This window comes from Lissotriton helveticus, chromosome 9, assembly GCF_964261635.1.
Source record: "Lissotriton helveticus chromosome 9, aLisHel1.1, whole genome shotgun sequence".
In the NCBI taxonomy this organism is placed as follows: domain Eukaryota; kingdom Metazoa; phylum Chordata; class Amphibia; order Caudata; family Salamandridae; genus Lissotriton; species Lissotriton helveticus.
The window spans coordinates 732,328,365-732,349,536 of NC_136070.1; the positions used below are offsets into that span (position 1 = coordinate 732,328,365).

A 21,172-nucleotide genomic window follows, 5' to 3' on the forward strand; every position below is an offset into this window, starting at 1 on the left:
TTTTGTGCTCAGGACCTTCCTTATTTTCTGATGTAATGTTAATCAGAATGTAATATGGAAATATAATCATCTGATATCTGTAGTGTTTATTATGCTTTATGTTCCCTTATCAACTCTGAATAAACTGAGGTTCCGTGAAGCACGTGCTGGACTGCAAGTTGTGTTTTGCAAACAAAAATACATTTTACATGTTTTTTTTCCAGTTTTACACTGTTAAAGTCTATGAACAAAAGCTAACCATAACTTCACTTTAACTTGTGTATTTTTTTCAGTGAATTTAAATTTTTAAAATCATATACCACATCCAACTGTTCCTCGTGCCTAACATCTTATTAATGGCCAACTCCGGCAGTGCACTACCTTTAGCTCTGCGCAACGTGGGCTGGCTGCAGGGTTTGGCTGAGGTCTTAAGGCCATGTGCAGAGCTAGATTGTCAAGCCCAGCTGTAGTGCGCCAAATTCTTTTTCAATTTTTGCCCCCAGGATTTAAGCATCTTTTACCAGATTAGTGACCCCAGGAAGATCGAAGGGATGCATTAAGAGTCTAGGCCTCCCAATACTAGTGCAGGATTCTGGGATCCTGCAACAAAAATAACTGTTTTAACATCAACCCGCTGTGCTGGGGGCGAGCACAACGCCCCGGTGCTCGTGACGAGCTCAGCTCGTCATGAGCCACGGTGGCCGTGTGCTCATGACGAGCTCAGCTCACGGCCACGTTCAGAACGTTCAGCACAGCGGGGGAATTAGCCCCGTGGGCGAGCGTTCTGATCGTTATGACGAGCTCAGCTCGTCATGAGCACATGGCCACCGTGGCTCATGACGAGCCGAGCTCGTCATGAGCATGGGAGGGGTTAATTTTGATGCTGAAAGGTATTTTAGAGGTCCCTCCACAAGTCCCCCCACATGGGCATTGGGTGCATGGTAGGCTCACCCTGCCATTGTCTGCAATTTTTATATATTCCAATGTTATGAACCCCAATGTACCTCAATATAGGCCTAGGTAGTTACACAACCTTTTACCTATAGTAGTTCTACCATTATTCCACATAACGGGTTTGGTGCTGACCTTTTACCTAGTTACATGCTGCATAAATGTCATGTGGTTTTCTCTGAAAATTAGCCTAATTTATTATGCATGCGGTTTCTTCACATCACAGCAGGATTACCATCTTCTGCATAATAACTCTGTATAAGGTTCATCCCCATCATCATCCTTGGCCCACAGTACCATGACACATCTAGGTAGAACCCCTGAGGGTACCTTTTGGGTATATATGCACCACATCTTCGCTGGGCAAACTAGAGGAGAAAGAATTCCCTGCGTACACGCTGACTTGTGATGCTGAGGTCCCTGCAAACAGATACTCCAGCACGCAGTGGTCTGACATCCCTCGCAGGGTGTTCAACTCGATAACAAGATGGGGTCCTACGCTCTCTCATATCAGGTAATGAGGTTGGCTCTTTCCTAGGGGGATTTTTGGCTTTACACCTACATACATGTGAGGTACACTTAGGCACATCTGTGAGACGTTAGCCTGGCATATGACATCCACTAGTTCTAGTGGGCACCTTGCACCAGTCTAATCGACCCTTATTGATGGTGGTTGTAAAGTCAACCTTATAGAAAGCTATCCTAGTGGTAGCATGGACCAGCAGTCAATAGGCTAAGACTTCAGAGAGCATGTAAAGCTAGTTGTTTTACCAATGATAATCCCTTGAATAGCAAATGAAAGGACACCACACAAGGTATATATCAAATATATATGTATTTATTTTTTACAGAACCCCTCTGCACTCTTTATGAGGTCAGAGGTAAAAGCACAATACAAGTTACTCAATTAGCATACAATAAGTTGCACAAATATATGCCCTAGGGGTCTCACAAACCATATACTAAAATAGGAGTATAAGAACCACGTCTGGAATAGAAAGTAGGCCTAGGGAATCGCTAGGGCTACACTAATCAGTCAAAGGTTAGGAAGTAGGAGGCCCACGGGAGACGTGTGTAGTGTTTAGACACAGCCGTGAGTTACCATTGACTTTCTATGGGAAACGAAGAAGTTACAAAGTTACTGTTTAAGGGCACTTCCGGATGGACTACGACAAAACCCCTCAGACTAGGACACTTCGAGAGTCAAGACCCACGGGAGCACCTGAGTACTCGTGTTACCTCACCCAGGGAAGCCCGGTGCATAGGTGCCTTTTGGTGTCTGGTTTCGTTGTCGTTGGATCAAAGGGTAGATCGAAGATCTGAAGAACCTGAAAGCAGAGGGGACAAAGTCTGGGTCACTAGCTAGTAACCAGGAAGGTACCAGGAAGGAACCAGGCGATGTCGCGCTGATCTCAGGTGACGAGGTGAAGCTTGTCTCTGCAGCCACAAGGTCCAGAAGGTGTCGACGACGACCAGGAGCTGGATTCGAGCTGTCCCACAAAGAATCTAGTTGACTGCGGTGTCGGTATCCGGATTGGACCCAACAAGCCTTGGCAAACGCAATCCACACAGGAGATGAAGATTGGCTTCGGTGCAGACCAGCAAGGTCTGTGGCGCTTCTCCTTTTCAGGGAAGCTGGAGCAAGCCTGGAGTAACCAGGAAAGCAAGTTAGATTCAAGATGGAGTCCTCCGGGGGCTCACTAGCCAACGGACTAGGAACCGGGAAGACGCGACGAGCTGAAATGCAAGGGCGGGCCCCGCGGGACACTCGTGGAGTGTGGAGGGCTGAGCTTCGGTGCAAATGGTGCTCGGGTCTGGAGCTTCTCGTACCCCAATGCACAACTGCGAGGGAACCTCGGGAGTCGAGCAGTTACTAAAATGCAGGATGTCCAGGAGTTCCAGTCCACGTCTCTCGTGTCCGCCACGGGTCTCAGCTTTGCTGGGATCGTTGAGCCGGGTCAGAGATGTCTGGTAGTACGTGTCCTGAGTCGCAGAGTCTTTGGGTTCCGGCGGGAGCCCCAACAATGCAGACTGGCAAGTTACTGGTGATCACTTGTCCTGCTTAAACCTTGGGTTCACAAGTCGAGGAACTGGTATCTCCCAACAAATATGACCCTCATACACGTGTATTTAGGTGATATCTCTTCAGCGGTATATACTGGGTACCCGCTTTTCTACACGTGCGTGCGTAATCATTGAGTCATTTTTTGTATTGTGCACCCTCCACCAGGAGGTTTTGCCTTAGGTTTAAGGCAGTAGTGATCGTGGAAAGTGGGGGGTCAAGTGGTGGTGTCGTTATTAAAAGTCCGGACAGCCAGACAGAGGCAATTTAATAAGTCTGGATTCGGACTGTAAATAAAAAATTAGGTGCACTTGCTGAATTGGTTAGGGATTCAAGTGCATTTGGTATATAGGGTTTTTTAAAAAGAGGTCAACATGTTTCAGCCTTTGGTAGTCAGAGGATCTTAGGCTTTCGTCAGGACCAATGGGGGTGAATAAATAGTGAAAAAATCGTTGTGAGAAGAAAAGAGGGTTACTGACCTGATTCTTCGTGGGTTAAGGTCTCATTGTACCTGAAAGATAAAACATACACACAAACAGCAACAAACAGGGAGACGGGGTAGGGAAAACACATAATTATGTACAATAGTACCTTTTGTTTTTAAGGAACTAGAAAATGGCAATACTTTCATCATACTCATTTCAGGCGTCAACTCTTCCTTTGTCATACTGTTGACCTCTTTTTAAAAAACCCTATATACCAAATGCACTTGAATCCCTAACCAATTCAGCAAGTGCACCTAATTTTTTATTTACAGTCCGAATCCAGACTTATTAAATTGCCTCTGTCTGGCTGTCCGGACTTTTAATAACGACACCACCACTTGACCCCCCACTTTCCACGATCACTACTGCCTTAAACCTAAGGCAAAACCTCCTGGTGGAGGGTGCACAATACAAAAAATGACTCAATGATTACGCACGCACGTGTAGAAAAGCGGGTACCCACTATATACCGCTGAAGAGATATCACCTAAATACACGTGTAGGAGGGTCATATTTGTTGGGAGATACCAGTTCCTCGACTTGTGAACCCAAGGTTTAAGCAGGACAAGTGATCCTTTCCCCCTTCTGATTATAAAAGTTAACTACGGAGACTGAAAGGATTTTCACTCTACCTCCCCCATCCCCATGATTATACAAGTTACTGGTGATGCCTGTTTGCACAGGGTGGTCACTCCTTGACCACAAGGGAGATGTCTTCCAGTTGAAATGGAACGTTGAAGGTCCGGGATATGTCTTGTGAAGATTCGTCCAGGGTAATCTAAAGTCCTGGGACACAGCTCCTATACTTATACTAAGGTTAGTGGCTGGACTACCTGGCTAGGTCCCTCCTATGGGTGGACCTGAGAAGGGGGTGGTTACACCCCTTTCCCTTTGTCCAGTTTCGCGCCAGAGCGGGGCTGGAGTGCCCCAGCAACTGGTTTGAACCGGGCTATGCATGGAGCGCCTTGTGTGCCCCAGGCAGTGTCTGGAAAAGCATTTCTGAATGCAGCCCTAATACACTACAGCCTGTCTGGGGAGGTGCTGGCACCTCCCTTGACAAGAAACCTATTGACCAGGCCTCCCCTGCCGGAGTTTCGTCCAGCAGCAGGAGGTCAGACTCGTGTCTGTGGCAGCAGCATCCATTTTGTGATGCTGAGGCTCTGTTTAACTTTAACCGGGTTTACCAGTAACTACATGACTTCTCCCTCTAGAAGGGTGGAATGCTGAGGGGGTAGTATTCCAAAGTGTTTGACACCTTACACAACATGTTTTGATGAAGCCAAACCAAAGTTAGCATTAACCGCGAGGATTATAATGCACTTAAGAGTATATGGTATGGCTATATCATAGAACAGCTATAAGGAGATGGTTCCGAAAGCTGCAGAGGGGCTCAGCTCATGCTAGGGCACCCTCTCACATAAAACCAAGCACTCTGCATCCAGGATTGTGGAGGCCTACCATAGGAGTGACTTATAGGTGTATATGTGTCTATATATATATATGGTAGATATAGGTATACTATATCTAAGTAAGGGTGATTACACCACCTTACCCAGGCTGTGTGAACAGACCTGTGGTGTCAGTTTGGAGGGCCAGCCAGGGGTGGCATAATACATGCTGCAGGCCCTGGTAGGCCTTGGATGCACCTATGCGCTGGGTACCTATAGTACACTATACAGGGGCTCCCAAAGATAGCCCAATACCCAATCTGGTATGTACCTAAAGTACATGGTATCGATTTAGAGCGAGAACAGCTAGGCTGGGGTCCTGATTAGCAGGGCCACAGCCAGTCTAGAGTCGAAAAACCAGAAAATCACAGCAAAAAGTGGGGATGTCCATAGGAAGCAGACCCTACTCTCCTACAACATCTAGTTAGGATTGCATCGTAGGAGTACGCATTACTACTGTCATGTATTTATATGCCTACATATATTCACTGTTTTAACACTATGGTAGAGATTTACCTTTTATTTACTCTGTTGGTGCTTATAACCGTATATATCTGTTTTTGTCTCATGGTTGTTGCGGCACACGTATTTTATACTAGAATGACGCTGGTTCAATAAATACTTATTGAAAACGTCCCAACCATTCATTTTGTACAGCTCTCGGAGACAAAGTGAGCATGAGTGACTGAGTGAAAAGTAGTGTACAGTTGCCATGATCCCTAAGGGGACAGGGTTGTCTGTTGCTCCTTGGTAAGGTTGTGGGGACTTATAGTGGCACTATGAGCTAGCTGGTCTACAGGCGAACATATCCTGTGGGGCGTCTGGAATCAGTTTGGACACCAATACCTTGGTTTATGTACGTCTAAACGCACAGATCCTATATAGATTTAAAGGAACTACACAACACCAAAATGGTGCATAGTGCACCATGTTGGATAATGGCTGGAGCAATACAATGTTTCTCTTTGCATGCCAGCCAATCAGAGCATAGCAGATTTGAGAATCTACAATGGATGACTGGAGAAAAAGTTCTCTAGTCCAATGAAAGTATTCATTTTTTTAACTGGATTCGCAAAGCTTCTTTGAGTTCACAAATTCACAGACCCGTCATGGATTAAAGGTTCAGATATCTCTAAAATGTAACCTTTCCATACCCAAATCAGAACACTTTTTAAATGCAAATTTCTCCAAAAATTCTGAACTGATTTAGACCAAACCAACCAAAACCAATTCCTTCAGTAAAGTTCTACTTCCATGCCAAGTTGGTGTAATTCTGTTCAGCCGTTGTTTCTCTATTGCAGAGCAAATAATCCAATGGGAGTTAAAGTGGGAATGCCACTTGTGGAGACCGCAATTAACATTCTCTGCTTAACAGATCTCCATGAAACGTGCCATGAAAAATAAAAGTGGATAAACTTTATTTCTGGAAAGTTCATGCAGATTTGTCAACCAGCACAAAAATTATTAGGGTTGGGAGTGCATGCATGAGAGCAATAGCGACAGCGACAGGAGGAAGGTGCAGCCTCTTCTAAAAGGACAGCTGGAAAATCCAGCATCCTGGCCTTGGCCATCCATACACTCACCCATCATCTTACTCAATTATGATTCCATGCACAGTCTTCCCTCTTTTATTCCTATTCAACTATCCTGTCATTTTGTCACTTTTTTCATTCACCCCTCTGTATACTCAGTCAGGTACCCATTCTTTCATCCACTTGTTGACTCATTCTTGCAATCGCCCACTCATTAATCTGCACAACTACAAATTCAAAGCGGCCAATACATGAACCACTTTCATAAAAAAAGGCCCCACCTATTGGTTTTGCCAAGGTTACTTTCCATCCATGATCGGTAATAAAAGGTCATAATTGGTTGCCACATTTTCAGCTTGTATTTGGCGATATTTAACAGCACTCTTCACCCAAGAATGCAGACTACAAAACTGCATTTCAAAATTGAAAGAAAACCTACATCCTAACTTCAGTCCTTCACCAAGCCTGCCTTACCTGTTCTGATGAAGACGAATGCTGTATAAGCACCAAACACAGCTGTATAGGAGAATTGAAAGGCTGAGGGTAGAAAAAAGAGAGAAAACAGGGAAATATTAATGGCAGGTGTGGGAGTCATGGTTATCAAAATTTGCACAATGGAATTGGGACAGGGCAAAATATCAGCTTACACTTGATTCTGGCAATAGTATGCAATTGGGAGACTAGTGGGACAGCACAAGACCAGAACCTTAGTAGTTTTTTTGAGATACAGAAAGCAATGTGGCATGACAACTGTTAGATGGTGCCAACGTCATGATATCAGGAACCAGAACAGGTGGGCTGAGAATATCCACAGACCTGCAGGGCTCAGACGGCAAACTTACACATTCATTATGTTGACAAGATCACTAAGTATTGAGCTGCCTACAATGCTGGAGTAATGAAACAATATACAAAGCTACCTAAAGATGCTAGCTGACGATGCTTCAGATTTAGTAAAAGTCTGCTCAGAATGGCAACCTGGATGTGGTGCCAAGTAGTGCACTTCAGTTATTCACAGTTTATAGGACCATTTTCATTAGTATCTCCTGTAGAAGAGTAGGATCTGCTTCTTATAGTTACCCCACTTTTTGCTGATGTTTCACTGTTTTTCGACTTTAGTCTGGCTTCTGGCTGGGATCCTGCTATCCAGGACCTTAGCCTCTCTAAAATGATTGCATGTACTTTAAGTACACCACAGATTGGATTCTGGGGTAACCTTTTTAAGTCCCTAGTCTATGGTATCCTATATACCCATGGCATGGGTACCCCAGAGGCCTCTCAGGGGCTGCCACATGTATTTTGCCAAGCCGGAGAGATAACTCAAAATGACACACCAGGTCTGCTACAGCAGCCTGTGTAAGGTGGTGTATAACCCCTTACTTAGATAGAGGTTCCTTATATCTACCTTAGATCACTGCACATATAAAGCCATCAGTCACCCCTATGGCAGGCCTTAACAATCCTGAAGGCAGGGTGCTGGATTTGGTGTGAGAGGGTGCCCATGCATGAGCAGGGCCCCTCTGCAGCCTTCGGAATCTATTATGCGGGGTTGTTCTGTGATGCCGCCAACCATATACTCTTAAGTGCATTATAACCTCACGGTAAATGCTAACTTTCAAATGGCTGCAAGGAAACATGTTGTATTTGGTGTTAAACACCCTGGAATCATAACTCCCCGCCAGCTCTGGCGGGGGGTTATGATTCCACCCTCCTAGAGAGAGAAATATGACTACACTGGTACACCCGGTACCAGCTTCACAGAACCCTGGCATCACAAAATGTATGCTGCCAGTCACAGACACACGTCTGCCCTCCTGCTGCTGGACGATACACCGGCAGGGGAGGCGGGACAATAGGTTTCCTGTCACAGGGAGGTGTGACCACCTCCCAGACAGGCTTTAGTGTATTGGGGCTGGGTGGGTGCACTCCAAGAGTGCTTTGATGTCTGCATGGGGGGCAAATTTGGTGTCCCTGTGCATAGTTCAGCTCAAACCGGTTGCAGGGGCACTCAGCCCCTGCTCTGGCGCGAAACTGGACAAAGGACATGGGTGTTACCACCCCTCTGTCCTGACCCTCCCATAGGTGGGTCCCCAGAATTTGTCCCACCCCTTCCTTGGGTATAAAGAAGGAACCCCTGACTACAGGACTTTACATTTACCTGGACAAAACTCTGCTACAGAATCCCAGAACTGCAACTATCTACACTTCGTTGTATAACTGAAGAATCTCCCTTGGAGTAAAGGAGTAACTCCCCTGCAAGGCAGACACCAAAGACACATCTGTCCAGTTCGCAACTACGCAGCTCTGAAGGACTCTGAAGATTTTGAAACACAGGAGGTGGGTATCCAAGCTTCCCAGAGGCCGATCCGTGCTGTCAGTAAACCTGAGATCCAAAGCCCTCATGGGGACCGTGCAACCCGAACCCGTGGACACCGTGCACATTTGCAGCAGCATATGCTTTTTGGCGATCCCTGAGGCTGTGCTTTGGACTACTTGTAGTCCAGACCACGAGCAGTGATTCCACAGACGATTACTGGCATACACTCCACGAGTGACCCATGGGCTGGTGTTTAGTGATTCCTCTCGAAGTCCTTTGCGATTCCTTGTCCGTCGACTTGTGGGTCCCTGAGAAGGGTACTGTAACTTTCAGCAGGCTTACCTGGTTGCTCCAGACGTGCCTTGACTCTCCATCGCTTGGGGAGTCACCAGGACCTTGCTGGTCCACACCGAAGCCTTTTTACTCTCACCGCGTGGGTTGCTGTTGCCAAGGCTTGTTGGTCATCGATCCGGACACCGACCCCCCCAGTACTTGACATCCTTCGTGGGACAGTCTAAAAGGGTTTGCTCCAAGTCCTCTCCGAAGTGTCCCTAATCTTTAAAATTCCAACCGCAACTTTCCCATAGGATTGTACGGAACTTGCGGCTGTGTTATTGAGTGCAAATGTGGTAAACAAAACGTAGGAAGCACGATTAGAACCTTGAAGGAGAGAATTGGGGAACATATCAGGGCACTTCTACAGCAAGACGTGAGATACCCAGTCGCTACCCATGCTGCATCTTGTACAGCACAAGGTTCACATAAAGAATTTTGTTTTTTTGGAATCGAACACATTCCTCTAAACCTCCGAGGTGGTAACAGGGAATTACACCTCAGAAAAACGGAAGCTAGTTGGATCATGAGACTCCATACAGTGGAGCGGGGACTTAATTGCAATTCTGAAATGCAATATTTCCTGGGTGATTAGCCTTGCTGTTCCTTGTAATTCACACCATCGTATTTTATGTGCGACTACATACAGATGTGCAATTCGTATATTATTGGAGTAGCTGTTGTAAACTCTGATACCTACTTTATAGATGTGCCATGCTGATATTGAGGATTGTACATCTGGCTCGGAGTATCTATTACTAACTCTGATACTGACTTGAGGAACCATGATATTTGTGAATTTGAACAAAAGTTACTGTATGTTCTTCCCTTCCTTCTCCTTTACTTACTATTCTTTTGACCTTTTGGTTCGGATGAATCGGGAATGGAGGTTCCGACTTTTTGGGTAATTTTCCCTCCACCTCTTGTTTTGAGATGGATTACGTCTTTATAAACTACAGTTTTACCCGTATATCACCTTGACCTTGGTTGGCTCTATGCCCCTGGCTATTTATTGCAAATCCGTGGGTGGTGGTAATTGAATATTACCCCTATGGGTTGAATTTACTTTGGTAAAATTATTGGACCCATTATTAATGGCATTTTGACACAGGGACACTGTCCATCAATTACATTGGCTCTTTTATGAACTCATGTTCACTTTGATGACATTTACTCGATGATTAACGTGGTTCCAGGGACTCGTAGGCTCTTCATCGGGTTTCTGCGAGTTTTTATATTTTTTGGCCTATAAAAATGTAGAAATGACATTTTAGTAATTTCCCCTTTCGCTTCACTTTTTTGAGCCACTAGGGTGGCAAGGTCCCGTATTACTAAAAGTACGTTAATTAAGGTCCTTTTTCTTTATAAGCGCTGTTAAGCTTTTTACTATTTCTAGTCCTGTAGTGACTATTAGTTTCTAGCACAGTCTAGCACAGTTCGCGCTCTAGTCTTTGAACACAATGGGCATTAAGTCAACTTCCGGGTTTCCACTTCCGTGCACCACGATTGTTTCAGATGCCAGACAAACTATCCCCTCCTTAGGATAGGTAAGGTTGCACGTACTTGTTGAGCGTTGAGATATAGCTATTAGGCTATTTGATTATTTAGACATGGAAGTCACAGCACGTGCCAACACAGGGTCTGTTTATACCTCTTTTTTCTACAGCGATTAACAGACACGCACACGTGGTTCACCGGGATTGAACCGATCCTTGCCGTACTTCTATCGTGATTTCACGTGAGTCAGGCACTTTCTAACTACTCACTTGGAATTTGAAATAACTTTATTTCACTTGAATATATCCATTGCGGTGATTTTGCTATTTTTTATTATTTAGGTTGAGATTCTGCCTTTTAAAAATATTGAGATTTGATTGATTCGGGCGTCACTTCAGTTACCGGCCTATTAGTGGGTAAGAACTTGTTTCTGTTTTTTATTACGAGTCATGTCACTGGGGCCTGTTTTTGGGTTTGCTGGAGATATCCCCTGAGTTTAACAGGGATTTGACTATTGGTCAATTTGTGGATTTGATTGGCCTTTAGTGATGTCTGTACACAGAATGAGGATGACCATTAGTCTTATGCGATTTCCTGGGAATTTTTTCCAATTGGGATTGTCTCTGAAAATATGTTGACTACGGGACTTATACGGTTACTCTTAATTACAGCCACATTACCCGTGAATTGTCATTACGATACGGACCTGGGCTACTATACTCGTCTTCATATGGTCTATACTCACTTGTTTATTAATAAGATCAGGGTAGTTTGTTTAAACCTTATAGTATCTTGCCTAGTAAGGATCACGAATATGGGGAAATTTCCCGCATTGTATATGAAACTTTTTGGGCCATGGGACCCACTTGTGTCCTTTTGTCTTTCCTTTTACTTGGTCTTCTTTAGCTTGTATCCTTCTCTTCGAACATTTCTATTCAAGGATTTAGTTACCCTGCCGGGTTGGAATTATCACCGGATGTGGGGTAAGTGTACGTTTAGTGATACTGACTAGACTTAGTTTTAAATGCCTAACCCTCCCTACCAAGGAAGATGTACTATAACCCTTCTCTTTGTTACTTTCCTTTCTCTCTCCGCTCTTTTAGCTTTCCAATCTTGGATTCTGCCATAGAGGTACCTTTTTAAGGAAAAAAAATGTTTTACAAATGGTGAAAATGAGGTCTTTGGTATAGTTGGTTGAAACTTCCACTAACTATCACTATGTCTATGTACTCATTTTTAAACCTTTTCGTGTCACTGTGATAGACACCTGGCATTGGCTTCACTTAGATTGCCCTGCAATGTGGTTATAATAATAGTTACACTAAATTGAGGGCCTCTGTTTGTATTTCTTGATTGTTTTTCCCTTATGTTATCCTACAGTATGATAACTTCTCTTGTGGTTTCCACGCGTGTTGGGTGACGGCATTTTAACTTGACACTAAATGCGGGTATAACATTTATACTTGTTTGAGGTCGTTGTATGAATGTTTTGAGGACATGGAGTTTCCGTGTCCAGTTCTGAGATTATCTTTCTCTATTTCCCAGCCCTGAAGAGGTGTAGAATACTCTTTGCTACAATGAAACACGTGTCGGCTGGCTGTTTGTAAACTATACCCGATACACAATTAAAAAGACAAGATAAAGAACAAAGTCTCCACCGTCGGATTGTCCAATTTCTCTAAACATACTCATCTATCGCATTTATGTTTATATATGTGTGCGCAGGACTATCGCTAATTTGTTATTGTGTGGTTTCCTATACAGATTGAGGGGTTTAGAGGGTCTCCCCTTCCTGTCAGCACCATTCCTACTACTGTTATTTAATACAGATATAACGTTAACATTGCTTGAGCGCCATCACTTCCTGGTTACTAAAACCCGACTCTATCAAGTACAGGAAAGGCCTAACTTGGCAGTTCAGGCTTGACTGTTCCTACTGGAGCAGGTCCAAGGCTCATTTGCATGTAGCTGGATACAATTGGAGCTAGCATAATGAGCAAAATAATGATGGACTGGGATGCAGCCAGAGTAATTACTAGTGGCTGAGATTATTTAAAGAATTCCACCTATCTCTGTGTTTTTTATTCCTACACAACAGCAGGTCACAGTTAGTCTTCATCGTAATGGTCGCTCCTCAAACACAAGGGTGAAACTCTACTAACCATACCACCCTGAGCTCCAATATGCAGGGCAGATGCCATCTTGGAACATAGACCTCCCATAATCTATTTCTGAAGATGAGTCTCCCTTCTAGCAAGTTGTCTTGCCAACAACTTAGCGATTGCTTGAGATAATCTCAAATTTGCCTTCTCAACTGCACAAAGCTTGTGTCGCTGACTATTCTGCATGTGATGGATGTGTGATGACATGCAACCCAGCAGACTTGGAATTCTGGAATATAAGTTTGTGTTTGGATCACTAAAGTCAGAGAAGCTAGTTTGCACTCTGTCCCCAATGACTGTGCCACCACACCATCACTTGTCGAAATATGTGGTCCCAAAAATACTATGTAGTTAGTGGGACAAAAGAGCACTTGGTTGCTTTAAGAATGTGTGCTAGCTCATTCAGGGTGATCAGAATCATGGAAGTATTCTCTCTGTTCTGGGAGTGGGATTTCTCCCCAATCAACCCGCTTTTGAAGTAAGAGTAGGCGTACACCCTTCGATTAAGGTAGGTCACCACTTGATCCACACATTTTGCACAAGTCTGCAGATTGGATCTGAGGGCAAAAGGAAGTGCAAATAAGTTGTCCTGATTATAGATATACACCTTAGGTACTACGCATGCTGGGGTGGATTGGAATATTAAAATATGTACTAAGAAACAAACAAAATCCTTGAGTCTATTACGTATAAAAAATTACTAAGTATTATAAGCCAGGCTTTTTCGTAATAGTAGCTGCATTTTTATGGGTTTTTTCCCTCTAGAGCGGTGCCCCCATCCTGACCTATCGCCAGTTTGAGGTGGAGTTTTTTACCCAGCAGTAGCGGGTAAGGATACATTTTCTCTTTACATATAGTAGATTTAAGCAGTCACTTCCTTTTTCTACAGGATGTATACATTTGCACATTTTTCTGTTCCCAATAGGTAATTTCACCTTTTTTGGAATAATTGGAAACCGGAAGACGTCTGGTTTTTGTATCCTTTTTTGTTTTTACACTTTAGCACCGTAGCAGCAGCATCTTGTTGGGTCCTGAAGAAAACCTCGCTTGAGCCAGGGGCAATCTAGGCTGAAACATGTCGACCAGTATCTTTCACCACACCATGGCGACTTAAATCCATGTAGCTGATGCACTGCTTTTAATCCTGGTAGAGAGTGTCATGAATAAAACATATATTTGACACCCCTTCACACGTTTTGTATTTTCTTTGCGCTGCGCCCTCGCTCACACTATTCTGCTCATCACAGGAGGCTTTAGAATATCCTAATTGAGTCTAAAAACATCCCTGAGCTTCTCCCTCTCAGAGAGGGGGTTGTAGCCCTCAACGGAACTAGGTTTTTCCTTTGAGAGGAGAATCCCAAATGATGAAGCATGTCACCTCTGGTGAGTGAGGGATTTCGTCCTGAAAAGGGATTTTCCCACAGTTAGATCTGTGTGGAGTAGTCCATAGCTTATAATACTTAGTAATTTGTGATACCTAATACGTAATAGACCCAAGGATTTCGTTTGTTCCTTAGTCTGATAGTTACTGGGGATTCAAAACTTTGCAGATCTCTAAACTTCCCTAGGACCCTCCTTTCATAAATTTCTTGTTGTATTCCAGTATTAAAATATGTATCCTGCAAGTCTCGACTTGTGAGGAAATGCCTCAAGTATGAGGCCTTCCGAATGTCCTTTAACAAAATGTTGGACATTGGACAGATATGTAAGGGCTGTGGGAAGGAGAACCATTTAGTGACTATGTGCAAAGGGAAAAACAAGTGCATCAAGACAAAATGGCCTCCGGAACGTTCCGAAAGAAACGTTCGACGAGCACCCACAAGGCCTAGCCGAGACGACAGGTACAACAAATTGACACTGAACAAAGGTTAATTGTTATCTAATTCATCATCAAACAGTTCCTCCATATCAGTATCAAGTGAAAGTGAAGAAGATGGTTGTGCCATGTCAATGTTTACTTCAGAAAAGAATGTGCATGTTGGACTGGCCGCATGTGAAGAAAAATGTCGGCATGCCAAACCACCATAGTCATTCAAACACTGTCCGAAAATTACACTGAAAATAAATGGTATTTCGATACATTTCATCATCGACAGTGGTGCATAGATAAACATTTTGCCTGAGAAAAAATATAATGAACTGCTCCCTTACCACAACTTATGCTGTTGAATATCAAAGTGTAAACATGGGTGCCATTGACACACTTAAAATGTCAAGGTTCATTTAAAACATATGAAAAAGTAGGTGCAAACACCCATCCATGTGCTTCAAGTGAGAGCATTGCGTGCCTGTTTGCTCAGCTTTAGCACAGCTGCTGATACAGGACCGATTTCTGTGAACATAAACATGGATGCTCACCATGAAATAGAAAGTTAGTTCCCTTTGTTGTTTCATGGTTTGGGAAAGCATAAGGCTGTGAAAGTAAAGTTGCATATTAAGGAGGACGTACATCCTGTTGCTTCGAGGCGTAGGCAAATTGCTTTTCATTTACAAGATGCTGTTGAAAAAGAACTTGAATCATTACTGAAGCGTGATATCATTGAGCGTTCTACTGATCCAATGCTATGGGTTTCTCCCATTGTGGAAGGGCCCAAAAAGGGCAGTGGAGTGGTACAAATATGCATTGACATGCGTCAGGTATAAACATTGCAATTGAACGATAATGTAATCCAGGTCCACACACTGCTATGATAACACAATTAAATGGTGCAAAGGTCTCCTCTTGCCTTGATTTAAATAAAGGTTATCATCAGTTGGAACTCAAAGATTGCAGGTACATTACAACCTTTTCTACTCATGTTGCTCTGTTTCGATACAAAAGACTAAGTTTTGGTGTGTCATCCGCTGCAAAACTGTTTCAAGACTTAATTCGACGTATCATACAGCCTGTCATGAATGAGTTGACATATCGGTTTTTGGAGCTTCTCAAAAAGAACATGCTAAAGCTCTTACACGAGTATGTTGTTTACTTGCCGGAGCAGGTTTTACTTTGAATGCAGACAAATGTGAGTTCCATGACACAAAGCTAAAATTCTTTGGCAATATCTTTTTGATGGGGGTGTGACCCCCCCCCCCCTGACCCCCCCAATAGGATGTTTCCATAGTGCGCTCATTTGCTTGCATGGCGCCAGCTACTGTTCTAAATATATACAAGACTTTGCCACTGTAAGTGCTCCATTGAGAGAGTTGACATTTTTCATTAGTGTTCCATGAATGTGGAAACAGTTTTAAGGAAATCAAACAAGCCGTTGAGAATGCTACTGAAATGGCTTATTTCAATCCAAAACTTCATAAAGAGTTTGTCGGCGATGCTAGCCCAGTGGGGTTTGGTGCTATTCTTGTACAGCATAGTGGACACTCAAATGCTCTAAGGCATTTTGGGGTGCATGCCAGTAGGAGTGTGTGCCAACCAGAACCCGCTTACTCACAACCTGAAAAACAAAGATTAGCCATGGTATGGGCTTGTGAACACTTCCATGTTTTCCTGTACATAAAGTCTTATGCTGGAAACCGATCATCAACATTTACTAACAATGCTTGGCAATCCAAAGGCCAAGATGCCTCCTTGCATTGAACAATGGGGACTTGGCTACAAGAGTACAATTATAGCACTGTGCATCGTCCAGGAAAGAAGCAGATCCCTTCTGACTACTTTTCCAGAGTGCCCACTGAAGGTCAGGGCCCCCATCTAAGTCAGCTGAAGCTTATATCCACTTCTTCGTATAATCAAACACACCAGCTGCCATTTCAGCAGCCCAGATTAATGAGTGCCACGAGCCACAATAGTGACATGCTAAATTTGAAAGAAATCATTACACATCAGGCTGGGGGGCCAGCACACTCGACCTGACACCAGTGAGGGTCAATATCAAAAATACAGAAATGTCAAAGATAAACTGTCCATAGCTCAAGAGGGAGTTACATTGCGAGGGTCGAGAATCTTGATTCCAGAGAGTCGGCAGCAGAAAATGATTGAAGTGGCCCACGAACGACATAGGGGAATCGTTGCTACAAAATGAGCTCTCCGAGATCATGTCTGGTTTCCATATCTCGACGAGTGAGTTGAGAAGGAATTAAAAGCCTCTGTTCTATGCAACTGCCTTTCTACAAAAGTTACTCAACATACCGTAAATATGTCAGAACCCCCGAAACATGCATGGGAGAGAATACCCATTGGCTTGTTTGGTCCATCCAACAATGGACATCACCTGATGACTGTTGACGAATATTCGCAATTTCCATTAATTGAGGATCTCTCATCCACTACTTAAGAACAACACATTGAGAAAATAGATGGCATCTTTACGGCATGGGGAAATACAAACATACTAAATTCTTGAAATGGACCGCCTTTTAATAGTCAGGAGCTCAAAGACTTCTTCGAGTATAAAGCATTAACTGAGTATTCCTCTGTGGCTGCAGGCCACCGGACTGGTTGAGAGATTTAGGAATACGTTAAAAAAAGCTGTGCAGCATGCTACACTTGAGAAGCTCAATTGACCAATTGTGTTAAACTCTCCATAGTGAGCTTACCTTTCAACACCTCACTCAAACACTGGTGAAAACCCGGGAACATTGATGTTTCTGAGAGCAATGACCACCAAGATACCCCAGTCCAAGATACCCCAGTGGACCAATCAGAGAGAAAGAGATGAAAATGTAACTCATGTAAGGGACTTGGTTCAGAAACACAAGATGAAAATATAAGCTGACCGAAGACGACACGCGAAAGACGTCGTCTACCAGAGAAGAGACAGAGTGCTCTTAAATCCGATGCGGAAAAGGAAATTTGATACTTCATTTGATGCAGAACCTTTCCAAGTGGTGTCAACCAAAGGACACATGGTGACTGTTCAGCGCCCTATTACCAGAGACTCTTCTTACTTTCAGCGTTTGGTTCCTAGTTCACCAGATCTCCATGGTGAAGGAGAGACTGATTCTGAAACAGCAGTAACTGCTGCTGCCTTTTTACCATCCCAGCAGATCGTGGATCATGATCGTAAATGGGTCTCAACACAGAATAAGTACAAGTGTAACAATTACAGAGTCAAAGAGATTAACTGAATAGAATTAAATGTATATAAGTGTATAACTTTTGTAAAATTGGTACGTTTTTGTATAATAGAGGGGGAAATGTAGTGTCGTGCGAGTTAACCATTACAGAACCCTTTTGGCTCCTGATTAACTCTGTAGAGTTATGACGTCATAAATCGAGTGAAGGCTGCTTTAGAATGCTGAGTTAGCAGGTACACACAGAAGACTAAAGATGTGTGGTACCAAGCTCCGTAAGTGGCATAGTTATTTACGAGTACCCTGGCTAGGAAGACACTATACAATGTGCCTACTGAATAAAAATATGTATTCAAAAGGCAGTCATTGATTGTTGCCTGTATTCTAGGTCTAGATTTTGTGCTTTTGAGTCAGCTGTAGAGCATCAACAGAGCTACATTTGCTGCAAATCAAATGCGCTGTAAAAAATTGGTGTGTGCAGCATCCACAAATGCATCAATACCTGCAGTTGATGCCACCCTCCTTCAGGCTTTCCTGTGCTTTCTGGTCTTTGGACAGTATTTCAAGAAAGGGGGAGTTAACATTACACAGATGCTTACTGTGAAGGTTAATTATTGCTGTGGTGTTGGCAGGTTTAATGGATTTAGTGGCAAATAGGTCTACTCTTTTGCATGTGGCATCTATTTTTCACCATTCCTTGTCTGTGGCAGCGTTAATAGGAAAAGACGGGTTTCTTGCTTTGCAGTAGGTGGCAGCTGAGACCATAGAATGAGTTTTAAGTTGATTCAACAAGCACACCAGAAAATCATGTAGGGCTTTGTACTTCTTTGTTAATTCTTTCAAAATTCGATCAAATAGCCATTGAGACATTTTAGAACAGAAATAACTTTAGTGAAATGTTAAAGATTTATTCCTGAAGACAAGAAGGAAACGTCTTTTCCTAGTGAAGACAACGGCAACCTGAATTTAGCTGAAGCTCTTCCAATGAGACCATGAAATGTCCCAGTGTAGTGCAGAGGGGACTCTGTGGGAATGTGTCTCAGGAATCCCTTGTCGCGGGCAACATAATCATCTCATTTGTCATGCTTGGGATTAGGTTGATTTCCTGTAGGAAAATTACGGCTGCTATGTGTGTCACAGATACAAACTTTTTTTATCCTTAACATTTTAGCTAGCAAAGCTATTTTTAAAATGTGTGTTATTTTTTTGTAACGAGTTGAAACAATTGTACAATAAATCATTCTGATTCTATTTCATTAGCTTCGTGTCAAAAGAGAGTAACAGCCTAGCCAGAGTTTCCTTTACAACTGGATCTATTAGGCTATGTGATGTCTAAGAAAAGACAGACAGCAGTATATCTGAGAAGAAAACAATAGTAAAGCAAATTCTAATGTAATTTTACTATAAGAAGAGAACAGATGCTTTTCAACACTGAGGTGAGAATTGTTACAGAGTTGCTTCTTGCAAACATGTTCCTCTCAACCAAGCCCTTCATGACAAAGCGGTACAAAAGGGGGAGGTGATGGACGGAGCATCTGAACCAATCAAACACTCACACCCAGTCAACAGATCTGGGTTTAATCCATCACCGTTCTTTAGCCCACTCTGCCACCCCAGTTCAGACATGGCCATAAGCAAATCAGTCTGACCCTGTGCCTCACGGGAACTGTCCAGCTCGAACTGCCAAGCCATGCCTTCCCTGGACCGGAAACAAGCTTCCTAGGACCGGTTTCTGGCATTACAGCCGTCTTCAGCCAGGCTTGCTTGAATCCAGTGGCAAAGTGAGCAAGGGACTCACGTCTGAGCATACCCTGCCAACTTATGGCATACAAAGCGATACAAAAGGGGGTGGTGATGGACGGAGCATCTGAACCAATCAAACACTCACACCCAGTCAACAGAAATATGTGACTCAAAGGCAAACAGTCAGCCGTTTGCAGGTTTAGGAGCACTCCTGTTGTCAGCAACAATTATTTACCTGTTCATAATTAAAAAGATCGAATACACAGTAGGATTTATTTTGCTATGTTGGTCTTGGAAACCTGACTCGCTACATTTGTTGGAATGATGGTTACAAACAGCCTACCAAGCAGTATGCCCTGACAGTAATTTTTTGAACTAGTTGCAATGAAATGTTGATATAATTTTCCATATAAACCTCGGATGCCAATGTAGTATAAATATTTCCCTATGAAATTGATGAAACTCTTTAAACAATGACATAAAGGCAATGAAGAACACTATCATCAATGTAATGCATTTGATGTCAGCATTGGTTATGGGCTCTAATGGTGGGCCCATGGGACTTCAATGAATGTTTACATCCTAATTCAACATAGATTGTCTCACTGGGTGTAAAGTATTTTTCGATTTTCAGCAAAGGGGCTTATTGCAGGTGTCGTCCAAGAATTTATTTGGTTGTGCCTAACCTCTAAGGGATGCCAAATGTACGTAGTCACAAGCAAATCAGTTATTGGTAAAGTATCGAACATCAGTAACAACATTATCTCCTGTAAACTGTCACCTAAACATCATACTATGAAGCTCCTATATTTGTGGGAGTCTTTCTGCCTGTAGGTCTCATAGCTCTTCCTTCAGTATCTTCATACAGTCAAGGTGGAGTTTCAAGAAATCAAACTATATGAACTTAGCGGGCAAAAGCTTTATTCACAAGAGTGATTACTCTCCATTCCATTGAGAGAAATATGGGTTGAACTTTGCTCTTAATATAGGATACTATTTTTGTTTCTGGTAGAAACAATTTAAATACTTGTCTCGCCCGTGTTATTTTAACCCCTTCCATGCTGCCATTGGCCGACGGCAGCACTACCTGCCCAGTGCTGCCGTTGGCCAATGGCCGACGCGGCCCCGCCCGTTTTGCTGAAGTGCAGCACTTCCGCAAAATCGCAGGCGCATGGAATGGGTTAAAGATCATTTTCATAGAATTTTGCATTTTACAGATAACATCCTTAATCAGTGAAGTTGGTAGAAAAGCTTGGAAAAGTGTATTGTACCAACTTAACCACAACACATTCGTTCTGAATGACCCATGGGATACTACTATGGCATTCTGTTTAGTAAAATAAGTAAGCAAGAGGAGAGGTGTGCCCCTCTCCAACTGGACAACCCCTAAGGTGACCTGAGCTGAAGTGACCCCCTCCTTTTGAAAATCCTCCATATTGTTTGTGAGGATTTCAGTTCATAGGATTAGGGGTATGGGCCCTCCCCAAAGGGAGCGGACATACAAAGGGTGTAGTCACTCTAAAGGAAAGTAGTTTTGGCTATTACCTTCCAGCACCTGTAACACCCCTAAATTGATATGTAGGGGCACCCCTGAACCTTGACACTTAGATTCCTGGCGACCTAAAGAAGGAGGAAGACCGAAGAGCCATACCA

At 43.3% G+C, this 21,172-nt stretch overlaps 1 protein-coding gene across 2 annotated transcripts in view; it reads right to left on the reverse strand.

Moving 5' to 3' along the window:
- The window catches only part of RCE1 (Ras converting CAAX endopeptidase 1), a 207,763-nt gene that overhangs the window by 37,811 nt on the left and 148,780 nt on the right, over positions 1 to 21,172 (reverse strand). For both annotated transcript variants that reach the window (XM_078660861.1, XM_078660862.1), the window contains one exon: positions 6,932 to 6,994. In XM_078660861.1, the coding sequence (XP_078516987.1) occupies positions 6,932 to 6,994 (63 nt within the window). The remainder of the gene's footprint in view (positions 1 to 6,931; positions 6,995 to 21,172) is intronic.